The 10,202-nt window shown below is 67.7% G+C and overlaps 4 protein-coding genes across 4 annotated transcripts in view; 2 read left to right on the forward strand and 2 right to left on the reverse strand.

The window, feature by feature from the left end:
• Positions 1–177: 177 nt before the first annotated feature.
• EMIHUDRAFT_251102 (hypothetical protein) lies at positions 178–3,762 on the reverse strand (the record flags this gene model as incomplete). Its single annotated transcript, XM_005792971.1, has 7 exons — positions 178–322; positions 473–1,219; positions 1,309–1,427; positions 1,566–2,057; positions 2,714–3,049; positions 3,246–3,581; positions 3,730–3,762. 7 exons carry the CDS (start codon positions 3,760–3,762, stop codon positions 178–180), a joined length of 2,208 nt encoding a protein of 735 aa, XP_005793028.1.
• Positions 3,763–5,896: 2,134 nt separating this feature from the next.
• EMIHUDRAFT_251104 (hypothetical protein) lies at positions 5,897–7,459 on the forward strand (the record flags this gene model as incomplete). Its single annotated transcript, XM_005792972.1, has 6 exons — positions 5,897–5,914; positions 5,977–6,173; positions 6,394–6,647; positions 6,727–6,899; positions 6,974–7,105; positions 7,238–7,459. The coding sequence occupies 6 exons, from the start codon at positions 5,897–5,899 to the stop codon at positions 7,457–7,459; spliced, it is 996 nt and encodes a 331-aa protein (XP_005793029.1).
• Positions 7,460–7,731: 272 nt separating this feature from the next.
• Positions 7,732–8,917, reverse strand: EMIHUDRAFT_372795 (hypothetical protein). Its single transcript, XM_005792973.1, has one exon. It carries the CDS (start codon positions 8,517–8,519, stop codon positions 7,896–7,898), a length of 624 nt encoding a protein of 207 aa, XP_005793030.1. The 5' UTR covers positions 8,520–8,917; the 3' UTR covers positions 7,732–7,895.
• An 895-nt stretch (positions 8,918–9,812) lies between these two features.
• Positions 9,813–10,202, forward strand: part of EMIHUDRAFT_460344 (cysteine desulfurase NFS1) — a gene marked incomplete at its 5' end in the record, with an annotated part of 2,361 nt that continues 1,971 nt past the window's right edge. Inside the window, 2 exons of the mRNA XM_005792974.1 lie at positions 9,813–9,944; positions 10,004–10,094. Coding sequence (XP_005793031.1) covers positions 9,813–9,944; positions 10,004–10,094 — 223 coding nt within the window. The remainder of the gene's footprint in view (positions 9,945–10,003; positions 10,095–10,202) is intronic.

The raw sequence follows: 10,202 nt of genomic DNA on the forward strand, positions 1-10,202 counted from the left end.
GGCAGGACTACTCTCGTCAGGAGACCCTGTCGTTAGCTATACTGTCGTTGGGACATAGTATGTGTCGCGTTTTGGGCGGGGCGCGGGCGGTCGAGTAATCACAGTGAGCTTATTCTGAAACAGAGAATGCACATTGATTGAACTGAAATACCTTCTACTAGATGGTGCTTCCTTATCCTAGAGCGTGAATTTCCGCGAGGACTGGCCAAAAGCGAGGCCCGGGCCGCCTGTGGCCGCGACCGGGTTGCCGATGCCGCCCGGGCGGTACGACGCCGGGTTGGTGATCGCACCGGGCGCGTGCGGCTCGCGCATCCCCTCAACGCTGCGGAGGGACTCGAGGCCCTGGCCAGCGCCGGCGCGGAGCGCCTCAGCCGCCGCCGCCGTGCCGCCGCCGGCCGCCGCGGCGCTGCTGCCGTTGCGCTCGAGGAATTGCTGCGGCGGCGCGGGGCGCGCGAGGCCGAGCTTGTCGTACCGCGCCTTGGAGAAGCCGTTGCCCGACCAGAGCCACTCGGTGAAGGCGGTGAGGGTCCCGTCCCCGTCGCCGCGCCGCGCCGCGAGCTGCGAGTCCCAGCAGAAGAGGCCGCCCGCATTATCGGAGCGAACCTCCTTGTCGCCGTACACGCCGCTCTCGCCCTCGACGCGCCTTCCGCCCGCGAGCGCGCGGCCAATGAGCGGCAGCGCCGGCAGCAGCGGCCCGAGCGGCGAGGCGCGCAGCGTGTCGAGCGTGACGGTCGTCTGCGCGAAGGAGCGCGAGCAGTTCTCGCCGTGCTGGTTGTGCAGGCAGATGCCCGTCCGGTCCCGGTGAAGGGCGACGCGCCTGCCGCCGCCGCGCACGCGTTTGAGGATGTCCTGGTCCTCGCCCCACGAGGTGGCCGCGAACGAGAACGCGGGGAAGAGCTTCCGCCGGTACAGAAAGGAGAAGCCGTACGTGTAGAGAAACTGCTCCGTCAGCGGCGCGAGCGACGGGTGTGGCATGCCCGCCTCGGCGTCGAAGTGGCCGGTCGCGCCCGTCTGCAGGTCGTGGACGAACCACGCGCTCAATTTGACAAAGTCGGCGCCCGCGTCGTCGAGCGCGGCGAGCATAGTCGCCAGGTAGCTGGGCGCGTACAGGTCATCGTCGTCAAAGTGGCAGATGAAGTCGCCCGAGGCGGCGGCGATGGCGACGTTGCGCTTCTCGCCGATGGTCATGTGCCCGACCTGGTGGATGTACTTGACGCGCCTACGTGGCGAGTCGCGCGGGCGCGCGGAACTGCAGCGGGGCGGAGGCGCGCCCTCCCTCGGCGGGCTGCGGCACGCCGGTCTTCAAACTCTGCCGACGAGAAGAAGGCCGACGGGGTCGGGCCCGTGTCCACGACGACGAGCTCCGTGTGCGGGTGGGTCTGCGCGGCGAAGCAGCGGTAGAGCGCGCTCTCGTGGAAGAGGTGCCGCTCCGGCGTCGTCGGAGCGATGCAAGAGATCACGCGGCGGCCTCCCGCCCTCCCCGACGCCGCCCCCGCAGCTTCCGAGGCGGCGGTGGTGGCGGCGGCGCCGCCGCCGCCGCGGACGGGGCCGGAAGCGGCCTCCACGGTCCTGCGGAGCCGAGCGACCGCTGAGTCGTCCAGCGGCAGCTCGCCCAGGTCCCTTCGCGCCGACGAGTGGTCTCCGACCTCGACAAAGGCGGTGGCGCGCCGGAAGAGCGCCTTGCGGCGCGTCTCGCTGCCGATGGCCGTCAGGGTGAGCGCGGCGGTGCAGTCGTTGATGGCGGCGGTCCAGTCGGTTGCCTTGAGCGCCGCCGCCGCCCGGTTGGTCAGCAGCGTCGCGCGGCCCGCGTTGTCGCCCAGCGGAAGCGAGGAGAGGGCGGCTCCGTACGCCGCTCGCGCCTCGGCCACCCGGCCCGCCTTGAAGTGGCCGTTCCCCTCGGCACGCAGCGCATCGGCGCGCTCCGCCGAGGGCGCGCCGCCACCGCCTGAGCCTCCGTCCTCATTCTCCTCGAGCATCGGGCCCTCGCTGTCCGATGTCCTACCAGCTGCGTTGTCTTCTAGGACGAGGTCGTCGGACGAGTCGCTCTCAGCCTCATTCTCCTCGAGCACGAGCGGCTCATCGTCGTCGTCGTCGTCGTCGTTCTCCTCGAGGATGAGCTCGTCGTCGTTCTCCTCGAGCGTCAGCTCATTCTCCTCGAGGGTGAGCAGCCCGTCGTCCTCACTGGAGGCTGCGGCGGTGCAGCCCTTGCAGCGCCGCTCGCCGGCCGGCTTTGCGAGCTGCGCCTTTGCGAACATATCCGCGTTCTTTCCCTCACGGCCACACGCGGCACATCGTGGCATGCTCGCAGGCGTGTGGGCGTGGAGGTGAAGAGAGATGGCACGACACTCGCACACAGCTCGCGCTTCTGTGGTCCCGAAAATAAAAAGGGTGAGGCTGAGTGCGCTTCCTAGCTCCCTGGCCCTTTTGTGAGGTTACCAACTGCACTCCCAAGTGCTCCAAGAGACTGAGACTGTGAAGAGAAGAGGGAAAACAGACTAATTCAGCTGTGTGGCTGGCGGGGGCCGGCCTGTGCCGTTCGGCGTACGGCTTTAGAGCGCTCTCTCTCTCGTAGCTCGTAGGACCGTCCTCGAAATGGAAATAAATGAAAAGCTTGAGGGCACGCCGCGGCCGCGCAGCCGCAGGCGGCAAGTGCTGAGCGCGGGGCGGTCTCGAAGCGCGCCAACGGCGGCTCTCGTCACTCGTTCAGCGGCACCGGCGCCGGCGCCGGCTCCGCCCGTCGCGTGAGGCGCAGCAGGTAGGGGGGCAGGCGCTGGCACACCTCCCCCGCGATGAAGACCGTGAGCGTGATGTTGAGCGTGCGCCATCCCGCGCCGCGCATCAGGGCGCCGATCCCTCCCTCGGCGATCAGGTTGCGGCAGGTGAGCAGGGGGTCGCGGTGCACGGCGCGCGCGAGGTCGCCCTGCATGCACGTCTTGACGACATCCATCGGGTGCGAGAAGACTCCGCCGGCGACGCCGCCGACGGCCGAGGCGCAGAGGCTGGCGGCGGCGGGCGGGAGCTCGTGGCCCTCGATGAGGCGTCGCCGGACCTGCGGCGGCGCGGCGGCCGGAAGCTGTCACGCAGCCTCGCGTCGCAGCCTCGCGTCGCAGCCTCGCGTCGCAGCCTCGCGTCGCAGCGGCGGGCTCCACCGCGCGAAGAGCGCGGCGCGGCGCGGCGTGTCTAGTGCGCGGGCGCGTCTCTCCGCGACTGCGCGCCACGGGAGTGAGTCCGAGCATGCAGCCGACGTAGATCGAGTCGCGCAGCGCGGCGAGACCCAGCCCACGGTAGAGGCCGTCGAGCGCACCGTGCCGCCGCACGATGTCGAGAGGCGTCTGCAGCAGCGAGGTGCCGAGCAGCTGCTGCTGCACCATGACACACTCGAACGGCGTCACAAGCAGAGCACCGACCGCGCCGCCCCCGACGGCGCCCGCAATCTCGCGGGCGGCCGAGGACGAGGCGTCGCCGCCCGCCTTCATCCGCCCGGCGGCGGCGAACTGCAGCGCCATCTCCGACGTCTCCTTGAGCAGATTGGCGCCGCAGCCGCGGAAGAGCAGGGACGGCCGCAGGGTGAAGGGCAGGCCCTGCCGCGGGGGTGGGCGCGGAGTTGGGAGCGAGGCTGCCGCACTGGCGCGGGGAGGGATGGCTCCTGCTCGCCTGGGCGGCAGCGTTCTTCCAGTAGAGCGTCGGCTGGAGGGTGACGGCGACGCAGCCAGCGGAGGCAGCGCCAACGGCGGCGTTCTCGAGCTCCGTCATGCCCTCCATCTGCTAGTCTGCTCCCTTCTTTAAGGGACCCGGGCCCACGGAAGCGCCGACGCGCGGGAACAAGACCTGCAGCGTTTCTTATCCCCGCTTTTTCTTTTTCCCTCTGCGCCATAATCTTGGTCGGGGACGGCTGCCGACCGGCCCTTGCAACTGCTTCTCAAGCACGTTGGCTGCAAGTGGCATCTCCAAGCGCAAGCCTCACCAATTCGTTGGCGTCCGCGCCGTCGCCGGTGTACCGAGCGACTGGCCGGTGTCGTTTGACTCGGAGGGCAAGCCGGACACGCTGCCGGAGATGCCCGTGCAGCGCGACATTGCGGAGGGCGACGACATGGGCCTTGGCAAGACAATAATGGCGCTCGCCGGTTTCGCCGTGCGCGCCTACATTGAGGCCCGACTCGGCCGGCAGGCGAAGCCGGCCCTCGTCGTCGCGCCCAACGCGGCGGTGGCGGCGCAGTGGCGGCTGGAGGCGCTGGGCATGCTCGAGGAGCGCGAGATCTGGTCGCACTCAGGCGAAAAGTTCGGCCAGGCCTTGCACAAGCGCTTCTCTCGGCCGGCCGGCGAGGACGAGGACAAGGCGACGCGGCCGCGACTGGCCATTGTCACGCGCAGCCAGCTGCAGACCGAGATGTCGCACGCGTTCCGCTCACAGCGCGAGGCCGGCGGCTACAAGCCCTCGCCGCTCGCGCCGCACCTACTGCAAAAGACGGTGCTCGCGCTTCAGCAGAAGTACGACCACGCGAACATCAAGGGCGGCATCCAAGAAGGGCAGCGGCAAGGCAGCAACGGGCGAGGACCGGATGTACGTGCGCGAGGACCACAAGGACGGCGACGACTCGACGCCCAGCGGCGGCGTGCTCGCCATCTGGCGCGAGGCGCAGAAGCGCTTCACGCGCGCGCAGCACATCTACTCGATCGTCCTCATCGACGAGGTGCACGAGCTCAAGAACCCGCACACCCTCGCGACGATGCTCGGTCGCCGTCGCCGCCGGCCTCCACGCGCCGCGCGTCATCTCGATCTCCGGCACCGGCTACAACAACCACCTGCAGGACATGGCCACGCTGCACCTTCTGATCGACCCGTCGTGGATTTACGCCGACCTGCACTTTTGGAAGGACATGATGGAGTCGCCGGACAAGGTCATCGGGCGGCAAGCGATCGAGGCTGATCGAGGCGCAGCGCGCGCGGGCGGAGGGGCGGGCGGTGCCGCAGCAGTTGAGCCTGCGGCGGATCGAGGAGAAGCAGGCGGTGGACAAGGAGGCGTGGGAGCGCGACGTGCTCACGCGCCGCACCAAGGACAGCTGCGGCATCAAGCTGCCGCCGAAGAAGCACGTCGTGTACGAGCTCGCGTACAAGCCGCTGGAGCTCGGGATGAGCGTGACGCTCTCCCTGACGCTCGCGGCGCCGGCGCGACGCGGCCACTCCGTGCGCGTGGCGCTCTTGCAGACCATCGCGGGTGGTGGCGGCGAGGGCAGCGGCGGCGGCGGCGAGGGCAGCGGCGGTGGCGGCGGCGAGGGCAGCGGCGGCCACGGCGGCGAGGGCAGCGGCGGCGATGGCGGCGGCGGAGGCGACACCCCGACCGCGGTGGAAATCGGGGTGCTCACCGCCAACGACGACGCGCCGCGCCCATCCAGCGCGAGATCGGGCTGCTGGGCGATGAGCACACGCTGCGCTTCGAGGTCTTTGACGCGCAAGGCGCCAAGGTGCACACGCAGACGACGAGCGTCGCGACCATCGCGAAGCACGCCTTCCAGCTAATGGAGAGCGAGCTGATGAACATACCGGTGGAGGCCGCCAGGCAGACGCGGCGGCGAGCGCAAGCGCGGCGACGGTCGCCGCCGCCGACGAGGCCAAGGAGGCCAAGCAGTGCGTGCTCGAAAAGGCGGCGAAGACGTTCGTGCTGCTGGCGGCCGACGACGACCGCGGCGTGACCGTCTTGGCGGCCTTCTCGTGCGACGTCCTGCCGCACTCGTACCTGCAGCACGAGAAGGAGTTCCTCAAGATCCTGCCCCTGTACGACAACGCGCGCAAAAAGGCGTGCGCGCGCGGCGGCACCTTCGGCCAGCGCGCGGAGACGAAGCAGATGGAGAAGAGACCCTCTTCCAGATCCTGATGGCGAAGGTGACGAATATGCAGATGGCCCTCTCGCACCCGGTGCTCGTGGGCAAGGGGCGCGAGCCTCGGTCCTCTTTGCCTCACGCGCCCAGCAGCCCAAGGCCAAGTTCTGCGCCATCTGCAAGCCCGAGGCGCGCGACGTGAGCACCGACAAGACCGACGCCGACCTCGACCCCAGCAAGGACAAGGACACGGACGACGAGGCGGAGGACGACGCCAAGGACGGCAGCCGCCGCGAAGAGCGTCGCTTCGACACGGACGAGAAGGCGTACACGCGCCAGGAGATTATCGACGATGCGTGGCCTGAGCACTGGCGTCTGGCGCCCAAGGAGGACGACGACGACGAGGGCATCGACGCGGCTGGCGACGGCGACGGCGGCGCGGGTGGCAGCGAGGACTTCAACGAGATGCAGGCGGCTGGGGACGCGATGGAGGACGATGGCGAGGAGGGCGGCGACGCGGCGGCGCGACCCTCCTGCCCGCGCTGCCGCCACCTGCTCAGCGGCCTCGTTGTGCAGACGGGCGCGGCGTTCGACGGCCTACAACCTGCTCGAGCGCGAGCAGTACCGCTGCGAGCGCTTCGACGGCGAGGTGAAGGACAAGTCGAAGGCGCTCGACCGAGCACGCGAGCCTGAGGTCAAGGCACTCCTCTCGACCATCCGCAGCGGCGGCGTTGGCCTCAACCTGCAGGAGTTCAACCACGTCGTCTTCGAGTCGCGCGACCTCAACCCTCAGAAGCACAAGCAGGCCGAGGACCGCGTGCACCGCCACGGTACGTGATCGTCCGACGCGCCCGTTTACGCGTTCGCACTCGCTGTGCTAACCCACGCTTTCGGTCCTGCGCTTCGCAGGCCAGGAGAAGGATGTGACGGTCGTGTACCTCGACGCCAAGGACACGTTCGACGAGGCCGTCCGCGAGCTGATGAGGCGCAAGCTCGACAACGCGCAGGCGATCCTCGACGGCAAGCTGCTGCCCAAGGCGAGCCTGCCGTCCTACAAGGACGTCGTCGGCAAGATGGGCGAGGTGCTGCGCAAGGTGATCGCGCGCCGCGCGGGCCGGTCGGAGGACGCGCTCCTGCCGAGACGGCAGCGCCGAAGCGGCCGCTCGCCGACGGCGGCCCCAGCGGCCGCAGCAAGATGAAGAAGCGCGACGGCCCCGGGGGCGATGTGCGACCGACCACCTCGAACCCCAACACGGCGGCGCTGGCCAGCGATTACCACCGGTGGCAGGTGAAGGCGCCGCCGCCGAAGGCGCCGCCGCCGAAGGCGCCGCCGCCGCCCATCGGCAAACGCCCGTCCGCGTCCGCGTCGGCGGCGTCGTCGTCGGCACCCCCGTCGGCGCGGCTGTCGGCGCCGTCCGAGGCGGTGAAGAACTCGCTGCCGCCGCACCGCCGCGTGAGCCGTCGGCTCAAAGACAAGGGCGTCGCCAAGGACCGCTTCACGCAGGCGCGGATCGAATCCGTACTCGCCGCGACGGGTGGCGACGTGGACGAGGCGGTCGCGCTCCCGCAGCTGGTCGCGGAGGCGGCAGGCAAGGGCGGCGGCAGCGAGGTCTTCATCCTCTCGAGCTCCGACGAGGACTAGAGGACGAGGACAAGAGGTGAGAGTACTACATACACACACGTACTACTCCGAGCTGCGCGAGCGCAACAAGCAGCGCGCCGTCAGGTAGGGGGGTGGCGGTATTTATTGGAGCCGGTCGGTCGTCGCGGTGTGAATTCCTGACGACATACGTTTGTAGGATGATATTAGCCCACTCGGATGATTTGTATGTGCAGGAAGGCGGTGAAGAGAACAGTCCGCGCTGTGGAACAGTCAGCGGCTCCCGGAGCGGACGGAACACGAGCGCGTATCTTGACCGCTAAAAAGAAAGAAAAGAAAAGAAAGAAAGAAAACGTACAACCCAAAGGAGGGATGGGAGGACGTAGAAAGAAAACAGACAACCCAAGGGAGGCCGCTGCGCTAAAATTCTTTTCCCGTTGATATCAGATATGAACAAAGTATATGTTGACCGTTCTCCTTATCCGTTCTTCTGCGCTACGCCGTCGTAGCCCTTCTTCCTCTCCTTGGCGTTGAGCCTCTTGCGCTTCGTCGGCGACTTGACGGCCTTGACCGGGGTCAGCTCCGGCCTGTACTTGTAGACGGTGCAGGGCCTGTTGCGCGGGCCCGCCTCCACCTTCACAACTCCTCCCTCCTCCTTCGTGACTGTCACGGAGGCGCCAGCTGCGATCCGGCGCGCAGCAGGCGAGGCGGCCAGTGCGAGGCTGCCGACGCTGAACGCCTCGACTGCGCCGTCCTGGAACTGCACCGACGCCTTGTGACCTTTTCTGCCATGCGTGACCTGGACCACCGTGCCGGACTGGCCCAAGCGAGCGGGGCGCGGGAGTGCTGCAAACTGCGGGGTCCTTGATCTGGACAGGACGTCGCCGACAAGCGAGAAGCCCCTGGTTTTACTTGTGCCCGGATGAAGGCTCTCGTCCAACACGTGGCCCATCTCCTTCAGCACGGCAATCACATCGTGAGCGGTGCCCTGCTGGTTGGGCAGCCGCTGCATCGCGCTGGTGACTTCGTCCACCCAGTTGATGCTCCGGTCCTGCGGCACGCCAGCCCTTCCTTGGCCCATCGGCGCGAGCTTTGGATTCATCAGCCGCTGGCCTCGGTTTGTGACTGCTTGCTCGCTGCGCCCCAGCGAGCGTGCGATGCTGCTGTACGCCTCGCCTCCCGTCTTCCGCCGCTTGATCGCCGCATCCTCGTCCTCGCTGTAGTTGCCCACGCCGGGCTTGAGGCCCGACCCCTCGAGCACCTTGACCTGACGCTTCAGCAGCCGAGACACGCGCGTCCACCGCTCCCGCTTCTTGCCGCCATCGCGCTCAATCGAGAGGTGGAGTACGTTTCGGTCCTGCTTTCGCCGCCGCCGCACGTGCGACGGCGGCGCAGCGCCGGCGGGAACGACGGTGACCGTTGCCTTACGCTTGACAGGCTTTTTCAGCCGTGTGTACTCCACGCGGTTGCCGTCGTAGAAGCAGCTCGAGCTCATGGACCCTCCCCGGGAAGCCGCCGATTTTCAAAAAGAAAAATGGAGCCCGGCTAGGGTTGCGCAGCTATGAACAGGAGCGAGTTCGCGCTGCGCTAGGCTCAGACGGCGTGTTCGCGCTGCGCTAGGCTCAGTACGGCGAGTTATCGCACGCAGCAGCGATTTCGCGACCTCTAATTTTTCGCAGCCTTCGCCGAGCGCAGGCGCTGGGTAGGGGCTCGTCGACAAATTTCTTTTTTCGCGCCCGCGCCCGCCGAGCCAAAGGAGCTCCGCGGAGCCGCCAGGCGCCCACTACGGCGATTCGCTCGCTACGCGTCGCTCACCGCCGGGGCGGGCGCCTGGCGGCGCCGCTGCGCAAAAACCCGGGGTTGGAGCACTTGGAGTCCTCCCATCCCTCCCTTGGGTTGTCTGTTTTCCTTCTTTCTTTGGAGTGCACTGATTGCGTCGTAAAATTCTTTTCGCGACCGGCGCTGCTTGGCCCACCATGATCTCCCGCAAAGGGCATCACGACCCCTTCGCCGCGAAGAAAGAGTTAATAAAAATCTCTCTCTCTCTCTCGCCGCGCGGCGTGAGGATGACGTTGAGGCTCACCACCCACGCCACCCGCCCAAATCTACCGCCCGGCCGCCGAGGCGGCTGCTCATCATTGCGGCGGTGGCATGCAGCCTCTGGTATCTGTGCATGCAGTACATGGTGCAATCGCACGCGCCGGCTGCGGAACCACGGGCTAGCTCTGACCTCGACATGTATTCGGAGCCGCCGGTCCAGCGACGTCCCGTGCCTGCGGTCGCCTCGGTCCCTCCCGCGGCGCAGCTGTCGCCAAAGGTGGCTACCCAGCAGTTGATATGGGAGGACGCGCGCGCAGAATTCTTTTTGCCTGATCGCCGCGCGATACACACATACATGGCTGCCGCGCGCCTCTCCCGCTGGGTGGCCCCCGGCCGGCTGGGCGGCACGCGACGGCTGTCCACCGCGCCGGTGATGAGCATCGCCGGGCAGAGCCGGGATGGCAAGGCCATCTACCTCGACTCGCAGGTCAGCCTCCGCCCGTGAGGCTGGGGGCGTGCCTTTCGAACCCACCGTGCCCGTCGCAGGCGACAACCCCGATGGACCCGCGCGTGCTGGATGCGATGCTTCCCTTCCTGTCCGGCCAGTTTGGAAACCCGCATTCGAAGAACCCACGAAGTATGTTTGGGAAACGTGGAAAATGTCTTTCCAAGTTGTTTCCCGTAGAAGGGTGGGTTAAACCTTCCTTCGTCGCTGTATAATTAAAGAATATTTGTTCTTCCCCTT

The sequence above is a fragment of the Emiliania huxleyi genome (assembly GCF_000372725.1).
Source record: "Emiliania huxleyi CCMP1516 unplaced genomic scaffold EMIHUscaffold_1039, whole genome shotgun sequence".
In the NCBI taxonomy this organism is placed as follows: Eukaryota; Haptophyta; order Isochrysidales; family Noelaerhabdaceae; genus Emiliania; species Emiliania huxleyi.

Coding starts and splice junctions, on each gene's coding strand:
- EMIHUDRAFT_372795 (XM_005792973.1), bottom strand. CDS start 8,519: ATGAATCCAAAGCTCGCGCCGATGGGCCAAGGAAGGGCTGGCGTGCCG.